This window comes from Molothrus ater, chromosome 12 (genome assembly GCF_012460135.2).
Source record: "Molothrus ater isolate BHLD 08-10-18 breed brown headed cowbird chromosome 12, BPBGC_Mater_1.1, whole genome shotgun sequence".
Lineage (NCBI taxonomy): Eukaryota > Metazoa > Chordata > Aves > Passeriformes > Icteridae > Molothrus > Molothrus ater.
The window spans coordinates 19705040-19727538 of NC_050489.2; the positions used below are offsets into that span (position 1 = coordinate 19705040).

Genomic DNA, 22499 nt, shown 5'->3' on the forward strand with positions numbered 1-22499 from the left:
GTGCTGTGGGTGCTGGGCTCTGGGCAGTGTGCTGTGGGTGCTGAGCTCTGGGCAGTGTGCTACAGGTGCTGAGCTCTGGGCAGTGTGCTGTGGGTGCTGAGCTCTGGGCAGTGTGCTGTGGGTGCTGAGCTCTGGGCAGTGTGCTGTGGGTGCTGGGCTCTGGGCTGTGTGCTGTGGGTGCTGGGCCCTGGGCTGTGTGCTACGGGTGCTGAGCTCTGGGCAGTGTGCTACAGGTGCTGAGCTCTGGGCAGTGTGCTACGGGTGCTGAGCTCTGGGCTGTGTGCTGTGGGTGCTGAGCTCTCTGCTGTGGGCTGTGTGCTACGGGTGCTGAGCTCTGGGCTGTGTGCTGTGGGTGCTGGACTCTGGGCAGTGTGCTGTGGGTGCTGAGCTCTGGGCTGTGTGCTGTGGGTGCTGAGCTCTGGGCAGTGGGCAACAGGTGCTGAGCTCTGGGCAGTGTGCTGTGGGTGCTGAGCTCTGGGCTGTGTGCTGTGGGTGCTGGGCTCTGGGCAGTGTGCTACGGGTGCTGAGCTCTGGGCTGTGTGCTACAGCTACGGGTGCTGAGCTCTGGGCAGTGTGCTACAGGTGCTGGGCTCTGGGCTGTGTGCTATGGGTGCTGAGCTCTCTGCTCTGGGCAGTGTGCTATGGGTGCTGTGCTCTCTGCTCCGAGCTCTGGGCTGTGTGCTATGGGTGCTGAGCTCTCTGCACTGAGCACTGACAGTTCCCCAAGGAGAAGGCTGGTGGGGTTTGGAGCAGAACATCTTTGGAAACAAAACCTTGGGGGCTTCTCAGGAAGCTCTGAATTTTAATATTTCTTCTCAGGAAGCTCTGAATTGTAATATTTCTCTTGCAGGAAGCTCTGAATTGTAATATTTCTCTTGCAGGTCCTCTTCTCGTTCATCCACCTACTCGGGGTCCGGCTCCTCCCGCTCGCGCTCCAGGTCCTCCTCCTACAGCTCCTACTCCAGTCGCTCCTCCAGGCACAGCTCTTTCTCAGGCAGCAGGTCCAGGTAGTGCTCCTGGGACTGGGAACCAGTGGTGGGATGGTTTCCAGATGCTTCCTGACAGTTCTTTTTGCTCTGTTAAGATGAGCCATTCCAAGGCCTTGGCTGAGCGAGGGCGGCTGTGGTTGTTGGCTGAAGGAGATCTGTCAGCCACCCCCTCCTCTCCCCAGTGCTCCCACCCACAGGTGCAGTGCTGTTGTGGCTGGGCTCTTTCCCATGCCTGTGGTGGATCAACATTCCCATCATTTGCATTTTCTGATTGGAAGAAGTTCAGCAGCATCTCTTTTCTGTGGAGCTGGGATTTCTATTTCAAGAGGCAAATCCCGTTTCTTTATTAAAGCAGTTGTGTCTTGTGATAGTCCTGACACTTCAAAGTAGCAATCCAGTGTCCCATGCTGATTAAGATTTATTCCTCTGCTACTTCCTTGCCCCTGCAGACAGTTTCCCAAGTCTGGAATATCCATAGTAGGAGAACTGGCTCCTCAGATAGGAGCTGAAGCCACACAGGTGCCCAGAGCAGGTCCCACAGGTGATGGCACAACACACTCTGTCACTTCTGGGACTGCTTTCTCCCAGGAAAAGCTCAGCTGGTAGCTGATTCCACCTGGGAAGCAGAATGAGCTTCCCCATCCGTCCATGCTCCAGGCAGGACAGTGCCAGTGTGGGTGACACCCTTGGCTGCCTCTCCCTGCGGTGACAGAGTGAGCAACACCCTGTGCCCAGCTGTCCCCAGAGGAGCTGTCACACAGGACTCAGGCTGCTGAGGCACTGGGGTGCAACCAAGGCACTTCCAGTCTTGGCACTGGGGTGAATCACCCCAAGAGCAGCACGTGGTGTGTGCTCAGGGGCTCAGGAAACAGCTCCTGCCCTTGATTGTCACCTTTGGGATGCTCCACTTAATGCTTTTTCTTGGGTTCCAGAAATTACAGATCAGGTTTAGGGGAATTTTTTGTCTTTCTCCCAAGTTTCTTTTGGTTTTTTTGCTGTTTAAAGGATGAACTGCTCTAGGAATTACAGGACAAAAAGTGATGAACATACAACTGAAAATCCTGGTTATTTTCTTATGTAATCTCCCTGAGGAGAGAATAGAGAGGATGGAGACAGCCTCAGGTATTGCTGTGGAATACCTGCACTGCCTCTCTTCTAGCTGATCTTATTTTTCCTTCTGTTTCCTACTTTCCCACTGTCTGGTGACAGAAGTTAAGTTTTGATGCACAGAGTCCAAATATAAAGCCAGGAGAAGCTCAGGAAGGTTCCTGGAGAGGGGGCAGTGGTGGCTGAATGCCCTGAGAGCCAGGAACAGCTCCTGCAATCCCAGGGCCTGAGCTGAGTGATGTCTCCTTCCTTTCCAGGTCAAGGTCCTTCTCATCTTCTCCCTCTCCTTCTCCAACACCATCTCCTCACAAGCCACTGGCCAAGGCTAAAGGGGAATTATTGCCACCTCCTGGGAAAGGGTAAGCACCCACATTCCTCTGGGTGAGAGTCCAGACAAGCCCCTCTGCTCTTGAGGGGCCTTAAGGAAGGAATGCAGGATTAGATGGAATATTGGGGAGGAATTGTTGCTGTCAGAGTGGGGAGGCCCTGGATCCCTGGAAGTGTCCAAGGCTGGATGGGACTTGGAGCAGCCTGGGCTAGTGGAAGGTGTCCCATGGCAGGGAGTGGAACGGGATCTTTGAGGTCCCTTCCCATCCAAACCAGATCTTAAAACTCTTTGAGTTTGAAAAAGAAATAAAAGATGTAAAATACAGCCTTTATTGAAGAGTTTTTAGCTTGGCAAATTTAATAAAATAATAACACTTACACTTATTAAATCCAAGTTAAACTGTACAAGTATCTTTAAATATCCTTACCTATGTAGAAATGTTTAAACACTTGCTTTACTGCTGGAACATTCTCTGTGTGCAGATATATTTGTATAATCTAAATGTACATAATAGGAGCTATAAAAAAGTTTGAATTCCTTCCTCTTCTGTGGCTTTGGTTAATCCACAGCCTCAGAATAAAGAAATGGTTCAACCTCATCAACTTTTCACACAGGAGACAGATGAAAACAGGGCTGGAGCTCTCTGCAGCTGGGTTTGGCACGTTCTGGCAGCCCTGCTGCTCTTTTAAATTCCTGAAATTGCTATTTCACAAACGCTGCAGTCGCAAATTACGGGGACGTTGGAGGGTGACACAACACCGTAGTGATGTCACCTCTTCCAAGCTGACCTGCAAATGAATGACACCATGGGAATCCCCCTGAATTCTCCAGAATTTAGGACAATCCCCTTTGCCACAATTCTTGTCCCCTGTTATCCTGCCTTTTGGGGTTTTTCCCCCTCCACTTGGGGCTCAGCCCTCCCAGGCCCTCTGCTCCCTCCCAGTGCTCCTGGCAGTGCTGGTTTGGTGACACCAGGGCAACCTATCCCAGCACAGGGATTATTGTCACTGGCTAACCAAGTGCCATGGGCTTAGTCCTGTGTTCTGAGGGGATAAATGCAGATACTGAGCTTAGCAGGAGGAGGAATTGCCAGTGTGTGAGTGCAGGCAGCATCTCCTCCCCAGTTAATGGATGTGGAATCAGTGCTGGGATGCTCCAGGGCCTGAGGGGGCTGTGGGCAAGGGATGGAGGGGCAGGACACAGGGAATGGCTTCCCACTGCCAGAGGGCAGGGATGGATGGGATATCAGGGAGAAATCCTTCCCTGGCAGGGTGGGCAGGCCCTGGCACAGGTGCCCAGAGCAGCTGTGGCTGCCCCTGGATCCCTGGCAGTGCCCAAGGCCAGGCTGGACATTTGGGTTTGGAGCAGCCTGGGACAGTGGGAGGTGTCCTACCCATGGCAGGGGGTGGAATATGATCTTCAAGGTGTTTCCAGCCCAGAGCATTCCAGGATCATACTTGGAGCAGTGTCCAGCCGCCAGAGCAGAGGTTGGAGTGCTCTGAGCCCTGAGGAGCCAGAGCCATTCCCATCTCCTGCACTAGGTGGTGGGTAACACTTTGGTGGTGCTCCCATCAGTTTTCCCCAGGGAACAGAAGCCAAGGGACAGATCCAGGCACACACAGGCTGTTTTGCACCCTCCTGATCTGTGTGCTGGAGTTAAAAAGAGAATTTTTGCATTAACTGTGCACATTTCATTCCGAAGCCTGACTGGCAGATTTTTAGCAGGTGTAAGTGTCTGGGATAAAAATGATGGAATTAAATGGATGAGAAACAACATTTCCACCCAGTCTGCTTCAGGAGTTAATTTACAAGTCAAATATCTCCAGAATTGGCTGTTGTACAGTAATTTGTCTCTGAAAAGATGAATTGATTGAGCATATGGGGAACAAATCCCTTTAGGGAAATCCATGGTGTTTGTGTTTTGGTGAAGCAGCCAAGTGTTTGTAGCTTTAGGAATCACATCAGGGCCAGGTTGGATGGGGTTTGGAGTAAACTGGGATAGTGGAAGGTGTCCCATGAAATAGAGTGGGGATGATTTTTAAGGTCCCTTCCAGCCCAAACCATTCCAGGATTCTGTAATCTCTAAAATATTAAACAACAACAAACCAGAGCACATAATTTCTGAGGACATCAGTGCTCTGTGCCCACCCCCTGGGATCACACACCTGAAAATTGTCATTTTTCCAGGGAGAAATCTGTGAAGAAACTCACTGCCCTCCCAGTCCCTCAGCCACTCACAAAAATTACAGCAGCAGCCCCGGAGGCAGCCAAGGCAGGGGATAATCGGGAAGCCAGGAGGAAGGAACGTCAGACAAGGACTCCACCCAGGAGGTGAGAGATAGAGGGGGTGGAGTGAGCCTTGATCTCATGGCAGATCCAGCAAATCCCAGCTTTCTGTCTCCTGGGAGATCCAGCAAATCCCAGAGTGCCAGTGCTCAGGGAGAAACCCATCTCTGGGGCAGGGGGAGAAGGGGAAGAGAGCTGGGCTGGGATGGTCCTGATTTACCTTGAGTGGCTCCTGCCCGTGGAGGCTGGGGGGAGGATGGAGTGGGTGGAATACAGGAAATGTGACAAAATCAGGGTGGGAGTGGGGAAAAAGGCATTTTTGAGAGCTGCTGCTTGTGGAGGTGGCAGAGTGGGGAAAAAGGAAGGTGGGATGTCACAGAGATGTGACATGATGGAGGGTCAGCAGCTGACCCACACTGACCACAAGGATATTCCCCACCACACATCATCATTCCCAGGGATATCCCCACCACAGAACATCATTCCCAGGGATATCCCCACCACAGAACATCATTCCCAGGGATATCCCCACCACACAACATCATTCCCAGGATTGTTCCCCACCACACAACATCATTCCCAGGGATATCCCCACCACACAACATCATTCCCAGGATTGTTCCCCACCACAGAACATCATTCCCAGGGATATCCCCACCACACAACATCATTCCCAGGGATATCCCCACCACACAACATCATTCCCAGGGATATTCCCCACCACAGAACATCATTCCCAGGATTGTTCCCCACCACACAACATCATTCCCAGGGTTATTCCCCACCACACAACATCATTCCCAGGGATATCCCCACCACACAACATCATTCCCAGGGATATTCCCACCACACAACATCATTCCCAGCACACAGACTGGGAGAAGTGGTGCAAGGGGCCGATGGCCCCTCAGGGAGGGCTGGGTGTCAGTCAGAGGGTGCTGAGCAAATCTCTGCTTTTCTCTTGGGGTTTTCCTCCCCTCTCTGCCTTTGCCATTACAATTCTCATTGTGGGAGGGGGGTTTGCTGCCTTGCAGGAGGACCATCAGTGGCAGCATCAGTGGCAGTGCCAGCAGCTACAGCGGCTCCAGCTCCCGATCGAGGTCCTTGTCCCGGTCTCTCTCCAGATCTCATTCCAGATCATCCTCTGCCTCAGTCTCCCACTCTCCCTCTGGCTCAAGGAAATCCAGGTACAGCCCTGAGCCTTTGTGACCTTTATTTAACAGCAGAGACTGTGGCTGTTGGTCACAGGTTTGGTTTCTTGCAGTGGAAGCTCTCTGTAGCTCCAGCAGCACCAGCTGCAGGTGCCTGGGGGGTGGGACAAGGTTGGGTTTGTGTCACAGATCCCAAGTCCTGAATTGTGGTGGGAATACAGTGTTGGAGAGGGCATGGAGTGATAGAGCAAGAGATAATGGCCTTAAACTGATAGAAGGGATATTTCAATGGGATATTTGGGAAAAATGCTTCCTTGTGAGGCTGGGGAAGCACTGGCTCAGGGTGCCCAGAGAAGCTGTGGCTGCCCCATCCCTGCAAGTGTCCAAGGCCAATTTGGGCAGGACTTGGAGCAACCTGCTCCTTTGGGAGGTGTTGGGGTTGGAGCTGGGTGATCTTTAAGGTCCCTTGCAGCCCAAACCATTCTATGATTCTCTGATATTTCCCTTGTGGTTTATTCAAGGAAATAATCCTGTCATGTGTGTCCAAGTACCCATTTAAGCTAAACGGTGACCAGAACAACTCCTTCTGGCCAGGGTGATCCCACATCCTAATTAAACTCCAAATGAACAGTTTCAGGCTATGGAGCTTGGCTCTCCTGAGCCTCTCCTACCTCTGGTTCCTGTCCTTAGGGGAGATGCTTGGCCTGTCAAGAGAGGTAGGTCAGAAAATCCCTAAAAGGCCCAGCTAATGGTATTTTCCCTTTGCCGGCAAAGTCACAGGTCCAGTTCCTTTTGTGTTTAGCCCCAAGTGAACAGTTCCAAGTCTCTTAGTCTGTGGGATGTGTAAACAACAAATTCCTTCCAGCAAGGAAAAACAAACCACTCTCGAGTCATTCCTTTGGATTTTTTCATCTCCTCACACAGAGGATTCCCTGGGTCCTCACAGGCAGAGCCTTGAAACCCAACACTTGCCTGGCATACGGGTGTAAGAGTAGTCCTGTGGTGTAAAACCAGTGACTGGAGCAGGATTTGGCTCTGAGCACTGCAAATTCCCATCAGTGAACTCTGTGGAACTCCGGGGTTCAACGTCCGCGTTATTTTACAGAAATCCCGCCTTGTTTACTCCGCGCTTGTCATGTTCATCAGCTCAGCCTGGGGTGATGCAAGAGCTTCAGAGAGCACCAGGGCATGCATGGGAAATGGGAGCACACTGGGGCTGCCTGTGCTGCTCCTGTGGGAAGGGGGAAACGTGGCAGATGCACTGTGTGCCCACACCAGGCCAGCCTGGTGGCCTGGAGGAGTTCCTGGCTCATCCTGGCACCGTTGGAACAACCCATGAGACCTCTCAGAACTCAGCTCCTGGTGCCAGGGGGCAGAGGCTGCAGAGGGTTGGTCTGTGCTGGAGCTGCCACAGTCCCTTCAGTCATCCCAATGCAGCTTCCAGGCAGGGAGCCTGGGCCTTGCTGGCAGAGCAGGGTGGTGTGGCCCGTGGAACAGGCTGGAGAGGCTGCCTGAATATTCATGGAGTGGGATGGTTTGGCTTGGAGAGGAGCTTAAAGCTCATCCAGTCCAACTCTCTGCCACCTTCCACTAGACTATATTGTTCCAACCCTGTCCAGCTTGGCTTAAACACTTCCTGGGATAGGCCCTGCTGGGAGATTTCCATCTTGGAGGTATCAGTCGTGACAGTGGATGTGTGCCAGCAGCAGAAACCCTGCCAGGGAACCCTTGCCCTGAGCTGTAACACTGACCTGGATGTGCCAGTGCACTCCCTGCTTTCACTCCCTGTTTTCCTGGGCAAACAGTGACCTGTTTACTCATTGCCTTAATCCTGGCTATAAATAATCATTACTTTCTAGGCCTGCACCCCACAGCTTTGAGATTTTTCATACAGCAGCACCCCAGGACACACGGCCTTTGTGCATCATTCCCTGCCGAGCTTCCCAACATCCAGGGAAATGCAGAAAGGCCTTGTTGCCTTCCTGGGTGTGCTGAGCTGTGGCTCTTGGCAGGTCCCTGAGCGTGAGCAGCGTCTCCTCCGTGTCCAGTGCCTCGTCCAGCAGCAGCTCCGTGCGCAGCGCCGACTCCGAGGACATGTACGCAGACCTGGCCAGCCCCGTGTCCTCGGCCAGCTCCCGCTCCCCCACCCCGGCCCAGCAGAAGAAAGGTACAGCTCCTGCTCTGCTGGGGGTGCATCCCTCTGGGGAGGCTTTGGAGAGGGAGGGAGGAGCAGGGATCCTTCCCTGGGAATATTGTGGGCTCGGGGAAAATCTTGAGCAGAGGTCCTGTGGAGAGGGGAGGCTACTGTGGAGCAAATTTGCATCCACATCCTTCCATCCCTGTGCCTCTGGTTGTCTCATCTCTTTTCCTGCCTGGCAGTTCTGCCTCACCCCATTCTCCTTCACCCTTGGAAGGTGATGTAAATCTGGACAGCTCCAGTATCACTTTGCTCTTCCTCTGCTCCTTCCAGACCATGGCAGAGTCTGTGGCAAAAGCTTTTTGTTCTTTGTCTTTTCTGTTGCTCTCTGTGGAAATGCTGGTTTCCTGAATCCCTTAACCTCGTGTCCATGAGCTGAGATAACTGCTGTGGGCTTTTTCCATCCCTGGAGCAGCATCCTCTTGTCCAAAAGGGGAGGCAGGCAACAGGAGTCATTCCCAAGTCACCACCTGTGCTCTCTGCTTTCAACAGGAAAGTCAAAAAAGGAAGACAGTGCTAAAGAGGAGAAGAGGAAACGAGATGTGCCCGCTCAGCTCCTGAAATCAGCCAAGCCCACCCCGGGAAGCAAATCCCAGCAGCTGCCCCAGGGCCAGCAGCCCTCGGCCCCCCAGGCACAGCAGGGCAGCTTCAGCGGGCACAAGGAGATCAAACTGACGCTCCTGAACAAGGTGGGAATGAGTCCCTGGGGGCTGGCATTCCCTGCTGGGTTTTGACTGTTTAAGCCAGTTTTCAACCCAAGGCTTCCTCCTGCCTCCAACCTCTTTTCTCCCACTTGCTCCTGGAGCCGTGTGTTAGATGTGCCACTTCCTGGGGCCAGAGGGGATGGATCCTGCAGGAGGGAGGGGATGGATCCTGGAGGAGAGAGGGGATGGATCCTGCAGGAGGGAGGGGATGGATCCTGCAGTAGGGAGGAGGGGATGGATCCTGCAGGAGGGGTGGGGATGGATCCTGGAGGAGAGAGGGGATGGATCCCAGTGGGAGGCAGGGGATGGATCCCAGTGAGAGGCAGGGGATGGATCCCAGCAGGCAGGAGAGGATGGATCCCAGTGAGAGGCAGGGGATGGATCCCAGCAGGAGGGAGGGGATGGATCCCAGCGGGAGGCAGGGGATGGATCCCAGTGAGAGGGAGGGGATGGATCCCAGTGAGAGGGAGGGGATGGATCCCAGCAGGAGGGAGGGGATGGATCCCAGCGGGAGGGAGGTGATGGATCCCAGTGAGAGGGAGGGGATGGATCCCAGCAGGCAGGAGAGGATGGATCCCAGCAGGAGGGAGGGGATGGATCCCAGCAGGCAGGAGAGGATGGATCCCAGTGAGAGGGAGGGGATGGATCCCAGTGAGAGGGAGGTGATGGATCCCAGTGAGAGGGAGGGGATGGATCCCAGCTCCAGGCTCAGCACTGTTGGGATGAGCTCAGCCAGGAAGGTCTGGGGCTGGCTTGGAGGGCAGCACACAGAACCAGTCTGGCAGCACACACCCTGTGCTGGCTTCACTTTGGGGCTGTGTTGGCGGCTTCCCTGGGGCACATTCCTGCTGCAGCTTCCAGGCTCTTCCCCGCTTGCTCGAAGGTCCCGGGGCCTTTCCCCTGGGAGATGCTCTGGGAGCTCTTCCTGTGCCAGCCCAGAGCAGGCTGGGAACAGAGTGCAGGGGGAGAAGGTGCAGCTGAGCTCCTGGGGTGCCCCCCTGGCTGTTGCCCTCCCCTCTGATCCCAGTGCCCTGCTCAGAGCCCTGGGCACAGATCCCAGCCCGTGTGGGGGAGTTGTTCCTCGTGGGGTTTGCTGCTGGGGCAGGGTGTTGGCCCCATCACGTGGGCAGGTTCCTGTTTTTGATATTTTGCTCTGCCAGCCCAAATTCCCCGGCGCAGTCTGAGGCTGCAGATTTCTCTACTTCCCTGTGCTCTGACGTGAGGAGGCTTTATCAGAGGCAGGAAGCTGCTCCAGAGGGAGGGAGGAGTGTGCAGTGACACATGACAGCCTGGAAAAGGCACGGCTCCACATGCCTCCTTCACATCTGCTATCCTTGGTGCTGCTGGGGAAAAAACCATCCCAAAAAGCTGCTGTTTTCCTGTTCCTGTTCTGAAATTAATACAGCCTTAATCCCAGTGCAGGGGGGTGTTGATGTTGGCTCCTGGTGGTTGGGAATTAGGTGGATTCAGGGATGGCTGGGACTGGTGTGTGCAGAGTTTATTGGGAAAGGTGTTTGCAGGAGCCAGGGAATGGCTGTGCCTGTTTCCCTGTGCAGAGGGAAGTGGCTGCTCAGCTCCATTGTTTTAATTCCACTGCAGGCAGCTGACAAAGGAAGCAGGAAGAGATACGAGCCAGCAGACAAAGAGAGGCCGACCTCTCCTCCAGCCAAACGGGCCAACCTGTCACCTGACAGAGGTGAGGCATCCTCCAGCAGCTGGAAAGATCCACTGCAGTCATCCCAAAACCTCAGAGTGGGATTGCCACCAGATAAAGGGGGGCTTTGACCATCCTGCTGCAAAAACACAGCAGAGCTGAGGCCCTGGGCAGGCCAGTGCCAGCCTGGCCACACTGACTCCACTGTAAATCCTGACCAAAAAACAGCCCCTTGGCTTTGAAGACTCTGAGTTCTCACCTCCACATCCACCCCACGGCCTCCTGCTCACTCTTGCTGGTCTTGGATGTGGCTGTGGAAATCAGGTTTAGGTTGGAAATGAGGAGATTTTTTTTTTCCCAGAAAGGAACAGACTGTCAGGAGGAAGTCCCCATCCCTGGAAGTGTTCCATAAATGTGTGGATGTGGCACTGGGGACAGGGTTAGTGGTGGTGCTGGGCTGAAGGTTGGGTTGGATGATCCTGAAAATCACTTCCAAATGCCAGCCACTCCAGGATTGTGAGTCACAGGAGTTTCCTTTGGTGCATCCCGGAGTTTTCCAGGGGGAGCTGTCCCTGCCAGCCAGGCTGGTGCTTCGAAAGGCTGGGCTGGAGGGAGGGAGGGAGGGAGGGATGCAATCAATCCCTGCCTGCATCAGCCAGCCTGGGACAGGAGCTGATTGCCCCACCTCGGGGTGACACAACCCGCTCTGCCCTGGATGTTTAGAAAGACCTGGGCTTTCCAAGGGTTCTCCTGGGCCTCAATCCTGCCCAGCAGCAGGAACAGCTCGGGAAAGAGAGCTGGCAGGCACAGACAGGGCCCTCGGTGCCACCCTGCAGCCTTGGCTGTGGCTGCCAAGAGGCACAGGGGCTGGGGGGAGTTGGCAGCCAGAGGTGGCTGCGGGTGACGTCGGAGCTGCCACGTGATGTTGTTTTCCCTGGTGGCTCAGCTGTAGGTGGATCTTGTTGACTCTGGGTGCCAGCCAGCACAAGGTCTGTGTAATAACCTGCAACATTCACCTCCTGCAAGGGCAGCCTGCAAGGGACTGCCCCAGGTTGAAGTTCACTGGGGTCTGGTTCACACACGAGTGACAGGGCCAGGCCAGGACCTGTTCTGGAGCAGCATTGGTGCCATCCTCTGCTTTTTGTTAAAAAGCAATTTTTGAGCTGCAGCACAGATTAATTTGGGCTGCAAGGGACCAAAGACCAGGGACACCTTCCACTACCCCAGGTTGCTCTGAACCCCATCCAGCCTGGCCTTGGACACTTCCAGGGATGGGGAGTCCCAGCCACGGAGCCCCAAATCCCAAAGGTGCCTTTGGCTGAGTTGGGACTGAGCCCTTGGCATCTCAGCACCAGACTGCTCAGTGGTGGTGGCTGAGTGTGTCACCTGCTCTGTCACCTGCTCTGTCACCTGAGGCTGTCCCAGTGTCCATCCCCAGGAGCAGAGGGATGCCCTGGCACACACAGGGGCTGCTGCCACGGGGGACTGGGCACCTTTGCTGCCTGAGGTCAGAGCAGGGCAGCAGCTCCACAGGCTGCCTTGCAGGAGGAATTCCCTCTCTGTTCCTGGGGTAACCCAGTTGCTCCCCAGCATCCCTGAGTGCCCAGGGCAGCTCTGTTGGGGCAGGGCCTGCAGCTGAGCCGTGCTGCACAAACACGGGGGTGCTGCTGGCTCTGAAAGCAGCAGAGCTGCCCTCACCTGTCACTGCTGGAGCCACTACACCCTGTGACCCGCCAGGGCAGAGCCAGCAGCTCTGCAGGCACAAAATGCCATGGAAGAGCCTCACTCCAGCAGCTGGAGGGTGAGGAAGGGCTGGTGGAAGGTGGTGTGTACAGGTGACTGCAGCGCACAGCCCTGCCTGGCTTCTCTGCTCCCCCAGAGGTGCAGGGGGCACACAGTGAGGCTTTTCCAGCTGCTGCTGGACTTGGCATTGGTTTTGGCATCTGTTTTGGCACGGTGTGCTCAGTCAGTGCAGGCAGGGGGTGGCCTGTGCCTTGGTGCCAAGCAGGAAAATGAAGGAATGTCCTTGTGCTCTCCCCCAGGCTCTCGCGATAGGAAGGCGACCGGGAGACTCTCGTCCCCCAAACAGGAGCGGCAGCGGGGCCAGAACCCAAAACCTTCCCCTGCACAGGCAGACAGGTGAGTGCTGCTGCTTCTGCTGGGCCCCACAGCCCTCCAGGGCCTGCAGCCCTGCTCCTGCAGGGCTGTCCCAGGCTGTCCCAGGCTGTCCCAGGCCAGCAGTTGCCATGGGGCACAGCGCCAGGAAGGACACGGAGCTGCCTGGGCTGCTGCCAGGGGTGCCAGGGCTTGTGCAGAGCCTCCAGCTGGGCCATTCCAGCTGGGAGAAGAGCAGGAGCACCAGGAGCCAAGTGGGTCAGCAGTGAGCTCAGCCAGTGCCTCTGCAGCTCATTAAAACAGTGTTTAAGAGCACCAGAGTGCAACCCCTTGCCCCTGGCCAGCTCCTCCTGGCACCTGGTGCCTCATTCCCCTTCTCCCAGCCTGGCACACCCTCAGCTGCCCCCCTTGCTGCTGTGGCTGTGTCCCCTGCATGGCACAGAGCAGTGACAGCCCTGGCTTTGCACCTTCCATGCAGCTCCGCCAAATTCCTGGCAGGCTGTGCCTGCTGCAGTGCTGGGAATGTCCCAGTGCAGTGTTGGATTTGTGGCTCAGGGGGCTCAAGGGTCGGGGATCCTCTCCAAAGATCTCTGGGGCAACATCACAGGGAAGGGGTGAAGGATTTGGGATTGAGGGGATGCTCCAGGGCTGCTCTCCCCTGTGGGTGTCACAGGGAGCTGCTCACTGCAGCCACGAGCTGGCACTGAGTTTAATCCTGGGAATTCGGGAATCCCCATGTAATAATCTGGTTTTTTACTGTTTAAGCCAGTTTTCAACCCAAGGTTTCCTCCTGTCTCCAACCTCTTTTCTCCCACCTGCTCCTGGAGCCATGTGTTAGATGTGGCTCTTCCTGTTATTTTAGTTCAGCTCAGAAACGAGGGAGAAATCCTTCCCTGTGAAGGTGGGGAAGCTCTGGCACTGGATGCCCAGAGAAGCTGGGGCTGCCCCTGGATCCCTGGCAGTGCCCAAGGCCAGGCTGGAGCCACCTGAGGTAATGAAAGGTGTCCCTGCCTGTGAAAAGAAATTAAATTTGTGTGGGTAAGAACCTTAGAAACCAATGGGACCAGTGGGGCTCAGTGCACTTTTCATCTCTGAAAGAGATGAAATTTATGTGAGAAAGGACCTTAAAAACTGTGATTTTAGTGTGGCCAGCAGCGCTCAGTGCACGATCCCCTCTCGGATTCCCTCCGAGCCTTTGGGACATTCCCAGCTCCTCTCACTGCCCCTCCTCTGTCCCTGCAGGAAACGCCAGCTGTCCCCTCAGTCCAAGAGCTCCAGCAAAGTCACCAGCGTGCCGGGCAAGGGCTCGGAGCCGGGCCCTGGGGCTGCCAAGGGCAGCAAATCCAGCACCCTGTCCCGCAGGGAGGAGCTCCTGAAGCAGCTCAAGGCCGTGGAGGACGCCATCGCCCGCAAACGGGCCAAGATCCCGGGCAAAGTATAGTGGGCTGTGCCCCCAGTGACTGCTGAGGTTTTTATAAAGAGAGGCAGAAGCGGCCGCTTTGGGATTTTGCAGTTCCTCGTCTTCGTTTTGGCCGCGCGGTTCTTTTTAAAAAAATAAAACAAAAAAACAAACGTAAAACCCACACACACACACACATGCACCACACACACATACAACACACACACACACACACAACAAAGAAATTAAGGAAGTTTTTGCCCGACGAGCGGCTCCGGGAGGGCTCCGGGGCCCTGTAAATTGTGCACAGAGGACTCCAGCCCCGCGGGTGCTCCCAGCTCTCCTGTGTCCCCTCTCCTCTTTGCTAGCCTCCAGTTGTATTCTCCTAGTTAGCCCTGCTGTGTGTTGAGTGTCTTCAGCAATGCAGTTCTAGTCCCGTGTGCCGAGAGAGCCGAAAACTGCTGTGAACTGCTGGCAGCACCCCTCCTCCCCCAGGAAAAATATAAATATATCTATTCCTGCCTCCGCCCCTCGGGAGTGCCCTGTCGTTTCTTTGGAGCAGGGGATCGGTTCAGTTGATTTCCCAGGAGCCCTGCAGGTGTTGTGGGTGTCCGTCTGCCAGGAGGGTCCTTCTTCCTTTGGTTTTTCCTTTTTTTTTTTTTTTTTGGTTTTTTTTTTCTTTTTTTTTTTTTCTTTTTTTTTCTTTTTTTTTTTTTTTTTTTTTTTTTTTGGAGGGATCTCCCTGAAATAAAATATTTTGATAACCAATTTTACCGTTTCCTGCTTTTCTCTGCATCTCCCTTACCTTGGGGTGGGGAGGGGGGGGGTCTGTACCCCTCATTTTGGGGTTTTTTGGGTCATGAGCAGCTCCGTGGAGCTGGAAAAGCTGCTCTGTTTCCTGGGGGAGCAGATGGTTTCACATGCCCACTGTGAAGCCAGTATATTACTGGTGTGTAACTGGGGGATTCTGCAGCTTCTGCCCTGCCTGGCATCACTGGGGGGTCTCTGATAAATCCCCCTAATTTAGGGAGCAGTGTTTGGGGGCCCTGAGGATTTCCCAGGCTCCTTGTTCCCAGTATGGAACCAGCATCCTACTGGTGTGAAGTGTTAGTGGGGGGCATCACCTGGGGTACCTCTGCCAGACCCCTCTCATTCAGAGAACAATTTTTGGGGTCCCTGGGATTTCCCACCCCCTGGAATTTCCCATCCCCTTGGGATTTCCCATCCTCCAGCCCTGCTCCTTTCCCCCAACACGAAACCAGCATCCCACTGGTGCTGCTGGAGGCCAGCCCATCGGGCCGTCCTGGAGGGCTGATGGCAGCCCTCGAGCCCTTCCCAGCGTTGCTTAATTTGGGATTTCTGCCCGGGAATGCCATGGTGATCTCACGGTGCCGGTGACGCAACAGGGCACGGCCTGGGGGATGCCCGTCCCCTCCCGGTGTCACCGGGACACCCCTGCCCGCCTCCCTGCCCAAATTCTGGAGCTCGGAGGCGCCCGCGCTCCCGGCTGGCACACGTGGAGTGCAGAAGGAAGTGCCGGCCCTGTGCGGGGAGGAGGAAGGAACCTGGAGCTGGAGTTTCCAGGTGTGTGCACATCACCTGCCCGGCCCTATAAAAAGGCGGCGGCGGCGGCGGCGCTGCCACTCGGCCGCCTCATCCCTGGGGCTGCGCTTCCCAAGGGTCCCCCCGGACCTTGCCGTGTTCCCTTCCCCAAATCCGGCCGTGTTCCCTGCTCCCCCCCCACTCCGTGCCCCCCAAATTTTGGCGTGGTCCCTCGACGCCTGGCTGATGGTAACGTGGGGTTTGGGGGCGCTGCGGGATGTTGGGGGGTGAGGGCAGAAAGTGTGGGGTGTGTGGGGCATGTTACGTGTGGTGTGTGGGGTTTCATGTGTGTTTAATGTGTGTGTTACACGCCTTGGGCACAGCTCTGTGTGTGTGAGTTCATTACATGTGTGATATGTCATGTGTGGGATGTTACGTGTGTGTTACACACTGCGTGCACAGCTCTGAGGGTGCGTGAGTTCATTTCATGTGTGTTAAATGTCATGTGTAGGGTTTTATATGTGTGTGTTACACGCCTTGGGCACAGCTCTGAGTGTGTGTGTTACACAGCATGTGCAGGGCTCTGTGTGAGTGTTCATGATGTGTGTGTGTTCATTATATGTGCTACATGTCATGTGTGGGGTTTAATGTGTGTTTAATGTGTGTGTTACACACCCTGGGCACAGCTCTGAGTGTGTATGTGCTCATTATATGTGCTACATGTCATGTGTGAGGTTTTATGTGTGTTTAATGTGTGTGTGTGTGTTCATTGCATGTGTTACACGTCGTGTGTGGGGTTCTCTGAGTGTTTCATGTGTGTGTTACACACTGTGTGCACAGCTCTGAGTGTGTTTATTATATGTGTTACGTGTCATGTGCACAGCTCTGTGGTTTTATTACATGTGTGTGTGTTACACACCCTGGGCACAGCTCTGAGTGTGTGTGTGTTCATTGCATGTGTTACATGTCATGTGCGAGGTTTTATGTGTGTTTAATGTGTGTGTGTGTTCATTGCATGTGTTACATGTCATGTGCGAGGTTTTATGTGTGTTTAATGTGTGTGTGTGTTCATTGCATGTGTTACATGTCATGTGTGAGGTTTTATGTGTGTTTAATGTGTGTGTGTGTTCATTGCATGTGTTACATGTCATGTGCGAGGTTTTATGTGTGTTTAATGTGTGTGTGTTCATTGCATGTGTTACATGTCGTGTGTGGGGTTCTCTGAGTGTTTCATGTGTGTGTTACACACTGTGTGCACAGCTCTGAGTGTGTTTATTATATGTGTTACGTGTCATGTGCACAGCTCTGTGTTTTTATTACATGTGTGTGTGCTGCACACCATGTGCACAGCTCTGTGTGTATACATACATATACATACATACATATATATTTATATTTATAATGATATTTATAAATTTACATATTTATATATATAAATATATAAATTTATAAAAATATAATTATAAAAATATATACTTTATATATTTATATATTTATAAATATATTTATTTATCATTATATTTATAATTATATTTCTATTTTACATATTATATGTATGCATTTTTATATTTTATATACATTAATTATATCATATTATATAGAATGTACCTTAGTATATAATATATATTAACATTAATGTATTAACATTGTATAAATATATTAACATAATATTATCAATATATTAATATCTTAATTTTATACATTGTATATTATAAGATATTACTATATTTTATTTTTATATTGATATATTATATATTTATATATTTATATATTATATAATTTTTATATCTTTATATATATTTTTTACATCTATATTTCTAAGTGTTTATCTGTATGTATATCCGTGTCTGTGCTGAGTGTGGGAGCTCAGCCCACGCTCCTGTGCACACACAGAGGGACCCAGGTGTGTTTTGGGCAGCCCTGAGCACAGGGGCTGCTGGAGGCTGTCCCTGTCCCTGTGTGTGTGTGTAATGCCAACAGGCACAAATCGTTATTTATTACTGCAGAGATAATATTTAATATGCAGTTATATTCAAATTTATGTTATCTATATTTCATTCTGTGGTATTTTTATTTGTTGTTTTAATTTTCTATTTTATTCTCATTTTCTATGTGCATATATACTCTCCATTTCTTTACTTTATCCTTTTATTTATATTATCTATTTCCCGATATATTTATTTACTTATTTATTGTTATGTTCATTTTATACACTTAAATTTTAAAAATACTTAAGTATATAAATTTATATATTCCTATTTATATTTATTTCTAATTTATTTTATTTATTATATTTAACAATCTTTATTTTTATTTATTTATATTATACGTATTTATATTTTCTTTATTTCTTTCCATTATTTATTTCTTTTTTTCCATTATTTATTTTCGTTCCAGGGGTTGTTTATCCTTGATTTAATATTTCATTCACACACACACAGAGGTGTTTTCTGTGTCTGTGTGGGTGTGAGTGCACAGGATTAGCTGCAGGTGTGTGCACAGATATTTCCTACTCCTGTAGGGGTAGGGTGTGCAGACTCTGCTAGATATCTGTATAGAAATATAGACATATATTTTTACACAAATATAAAATGTATAAATAACTATAAAAGTATATATAAGCATACATACATGTATATAAATAGAGGCATATATATTTTTACATAAATAAAATATATATATAAGTATAAACCTATATAAAAACATATATACATGTATATAAATATAATTTTACATAAATATAAAATATATAAATAAATATAAAACTATAAATATCCATATATAAACGTATATATAAATATATAAAATGGGAATTTATATGTATACTGAGCTATACATACATATAAAAATATATAAATTAAAAATATATACGTATGTGGGGTTTTCTCTCTCTTTAGATATATATGCGTGTCTGTATTTATAGTTCTATATTTTTATTTATTTTTTCATATTTCTATAAAAGTACGTATTTATACCTTTTCTATAAATATATTTTAAATTTATATATCTCTATATATAATATTTTATGTATATAAAGATATGTATCTTTATATATATAAAATATATAGTTATATTTTTCTAAATTTATAAGAATTTATATATGTGTGTGTTTATAGTTTTATATTTTTATTTACATTTATTTTAAGATATATTAATAAAATATATATTTATATATTGTTCTATAAATATATATAATTTTTGTATATATCTTTAGATATATTTATTTTTACATAAAAATTCATTTATATATATTTATAAAAATATATAAAAATTTATATATATTTGTGTATGTGTATTTATAATTTTTGGTTGTATTTATTTTATTTCTATATATTTATATAAAATATATATTTATTTTCTTTTCTATAAATACATATAAATTTAAATATATCTTTATATATATAAAATATATACATAAGGATATATATCTTTCTATAAATAAAATATTTAATATATTGTATATAAATATATATAATTTTAATACATATATTTGGGTGTGTGTATTTATAGTTGTATATTTTTAGTTTTGTTTATTTTTATACATTTACATAAAATATATATTTATTTTTTTCTAGAAATATATAAAAATTTATATATATCTTTATATATAAAATATATTTAATATATATAAATATATATCTTTATATATAAAAATATATATTTATGTGTGTATTTATAGTTTTATATTTTAATTTATATTTTTATGTATTTATAGAAAATATTTTTGATAAATATATAGAAATAATATATAATATATATAAAATATATATATTATATTTATAGAATATTTGTATTATATATATATTTGTATATTTTTAGTGTGTATGTATTTATACTTTTACATTTTTATTTCTATTTCTTTTTCCATATTTACATATAAAATGTATATTTATATATTTGTGTGTGTGTGTGTGTGTTTATAGCTGCAGGTGCTGCTGTGTATGTGCAGTGTTGAGTGTGGATATTGAGTGTATCCAAGCACGTGTGCACCTGGGCGTGCTAATTTTTTTAGGGACGGGATACATATAGAAACATAGATAGATATATATAGATACAGATCGAAATGATAGATAGATATAGAGATAGATATAGGTTATATATCTGTAGATATATAGATATGGAAATAGAAATAGAAATAGAAATAGAAATAGAAATAGAAATAGAAATAGAAATAATAGAAATAGAAATAAGATAGATGATAGATAGAGAGATAGAGAGATAGATAGATAGATAGATAGATAGATAGATAGATAGATAGATAGATATAGAGATAGATATAGATTATATATATGTAGATGTATAGATATGGAAATAGATATAGAAATAATAGAAATAGAAATAGAAATAGAAATAGAAATATAGAAATAGAAATAGAAATAGAAATAGAAATAATAGAAATAGAAATAGAAATAGAAATAGAAATAGAAATAGAAATAGAAATAGAAATAGAAATAGAAATGATAGATGATAGATAGATAGATAGATAGATAGATAGATAGATAGATATAGAGATAGATATAGAGATAGATATAGAGATAGATATAGATTGTATGTAGATATATATATGTATATGTAGATATATAGATATGGAAATAGATATAGAAATAATAGAAATAGAAATAGAAATAGAAATAGAAATAGAAATAGAAATAGAAATAGAAATAAGATAGATAGATAGATAGATAGATAGATAGATAGATAGATAGATAGATATAGAGATAGATATAGATTGTATGTAGATATATATATGTATATGTAGATATATAGATATGGAAATAGATATAGAAATAATAGAAATAGAAATAGAAATAGAAATAGAAATGGAAATAGAAATAGAAATAAGATAGATAGATAGATAGATAGATAGATAGATAGATAGATAGATAGATAGATAGAAATAGACAGATATAGATAGATATGGACACAGATAGATATAAATATGTACATAGATAGTTATATTGATATATTGATATATAGATATTGACATATTGATATATATGTCAATATGTCAATATCTATCTATATCTATATATAGATATAAATAGATATATATAGCTAGATATAAATATATAGATATGTAGCTATAGAAATACTGATATAGCCAGAGATACAGATACAGATAAAGACAGATACATAAATATAAATATCAAGATAGAGACACGCAGAGATACAGAGATGCTCTAGATGTATCTAGGTACAGATAAAAATGTAAATAAAAATGTATAGACACTATATAGACATATAGAGACATCTATAGATATAGGGATTATACAGATAGAGCAACGTGTGGAAATAAACATCTAATAATGGATAGGTAACAGACAATGGATAGCTAATGGAGAGATAACAGATCGATACACAGGCACACACCTGCCCAGCCCTGGGGCCGTGGGGCTGCACACTCGCATTTTGGGGAGGGCTCTGCTGGCCCCTGCCTGTCCAACGGCCCTGTGTGTGTGGCTGTCCCCTTGGTGTCACTGTCACTGTCACTGTGCCGTGTGTGCCCGTCCCTTTGGGTGTCTCTGAGTCGCCTCGTGTGTGTGCCCGTCCCTTTGGGTGTCCCTGTCACTGTGCCGTGTGTGCCTGTCCCTTTGGGTGCTCCTGTCACTGTGCCGTGTGTGCCCGTGCCTTTGGGTGTCCCTGTCACTGGGCCGTGTGTCCCTGTCCCCGGGCTGTCCCTGACGCTGTGCTGTCCCCGCAGGGCTGGCTGGCGGTGCTGGCCGTGCTGGCGGCGCTGGGGCAGTGCCGGGGGCTGCGGCGCGCCGGGATCGGCTCCGCTCACTCCGCCGTGCGCTGCTTCAGCGGGGCCGAGCTGGAGGACGAGGCTCCCGCTCAGCTGCTGGGCCGCAGCCTGCGCTGGGACCGGCACGTCTCGGTGCAGCTGGTGCCGCAGCTGGAGCGCCTGGAGGCGGCCGGGGCCCGGCGGCGGCGGCGGCAGCGCCCGCCCGCCTGCCCCGCGCTGTCGCTGCGCGCCGGGCTCCGCAGCGAGCCCCACGAGCGCTCCATCTCCCCGTGGCGATACCGGTGAGTGCCCCCGCCCCCCGACAGCCCCCGTATCCCCTCCCCAGCCGGTCAGAGCTGGTGGCACAGGGGAAGGTGTCGCCGTGTCCCCGCAGCATCGACGAGGACGAGAACCGCTACCCGCGCAAGCTGGCCTTCGCCGAGTGCCTGTGCAGCGGCTGCGTGGACGTGAAAACCGGCCGGGAGACCACGTCGCTCAACTCGGTGACCATCCAGCAGACCATGCTGGTGCTGCGGCGCAAGCCGTGCCCGCGGCCCGCGGGGCTGGGGCTGGTGGCGCTGGAGGTGGATTACATCCGAGTGCCCGTGGGCTGCACCTGCGTCCTGCCCCGCACGGCGCGCTGAGCCCGCCCCGGTGACCGCGCCACCCCGGTGACCGTGTCACCCTGGTGACCGTGTCACCCAGCCCGTGCTTGTTTTAGAGCACCCGACCCCGCCAGGGTGTCCTCTCCCTGGTTATTTATCAGTTATTTATAAGCCCTTGCTGCCGGGGGGGGGGTTTGTACCCTCTATTATTTATTGCTGACCCCCCCCACCCCAGCCACGGCTGTGACTCCAGGGCCAGCATCGCCCCACGGCCAGACCCTGTGAGTGCTGCACTCACTGGTTATTTATTCCCCCAAAAAAGGTATTTATTGTCTCCTTCCTAGTGCTATTTAATGCTGCAAATAAAAGCCAACAACTCCTGGCACGGTCCTTGCTCTGTTCCCAGCCAGGGCATTGGGATGTGGGGAATTGGGGCAAAGGGACAGAAGGATGGAGGGACATCGTGGGCAGTGCCAGCTGTGGGCCAGCCCTCAGCCCCTGCACGGTGGGCAGGATGAACTGGGAGGTGACAGGGAGGGCACAGGGTGCCCCACACCCCCAGCCCGGGGGGGACCCAGCCCTGGCACCCCGACACCCACACCTTTCCCATGGCTCTGCCCCCGGGCACCACGTCCCACGGGCATGGTGCCACCTGCCACCTGTGCTGGCAGCAGCTGGGGGGGTCCTGGGCCACTGCAGC

The 22499-nt window shown here is 49.3% G+C and overlaps 2 protein-coding genes across 5 annotated transcripts in view; both read left to right on the forward strand.

Annotated features, from left to right (window-relative positions):
• The window catches only part of ZC3H18 (zinc finger CCCH-type containing 18), a 46893-nt gene extending 32313 nt beyond the window's left edge, over nt 1-14580 (forward strand). For all 4 annotated transcript variants that reach the window (XM_036390137.2, XM_036390138.2, XM_036390139.2 and 1 more), the window contains 9 exons: nt 882-1007; nt 2354-2455; nt 4612-4755; nt 5745-5897; nt 7874-8028; nt 8551-8747; nt 10362-10458; nt 12459-12555; nt 13774-14580. In XM_036390137.2, the coding sequence (XP_036246030.1) occupies nt 882-1007; nt 2354-2455; nt 4612-4755; nt 5745-5897; nt 7874-8028; nt 8551-8747; nt 10362-10458; nt 12459-12555; nt 13774-13972 (1270 nt within the window). In that variant the 3' untranslated portion in view covers nt 13973-14580. The remainder of the gene's footprint in view (nt 1-881; nt 1008-2353; nt 2456-4611; nt 4756-5744; nt 5898-7873; nt 8029-8550; nt 8748-10361; nt 10459-12458; nt 12556-13773) is intronic.
• Nucleotides 14581-20656: 6076 nt separating this feature from the next.
• Nucleotides 20657-22177, forward strand: IL17C (interleukin 17C). Its single transcript, XM_036390539.2, has 3 exons — nt 20657-20680; nt 21174-21496; nt 21589-22177. The coding sequence occupies exons 1-3, from the start codon at nt 20657-20659 to the stop codon at nt 21836-21838; spliced, it is 597 nt and encodes a 198-aa protein (XP_036246432.1). The 3' UTR covers nt 21839-22177.
• Nucleotides 22178-22499: the final 322 nt, after the last annotated feature.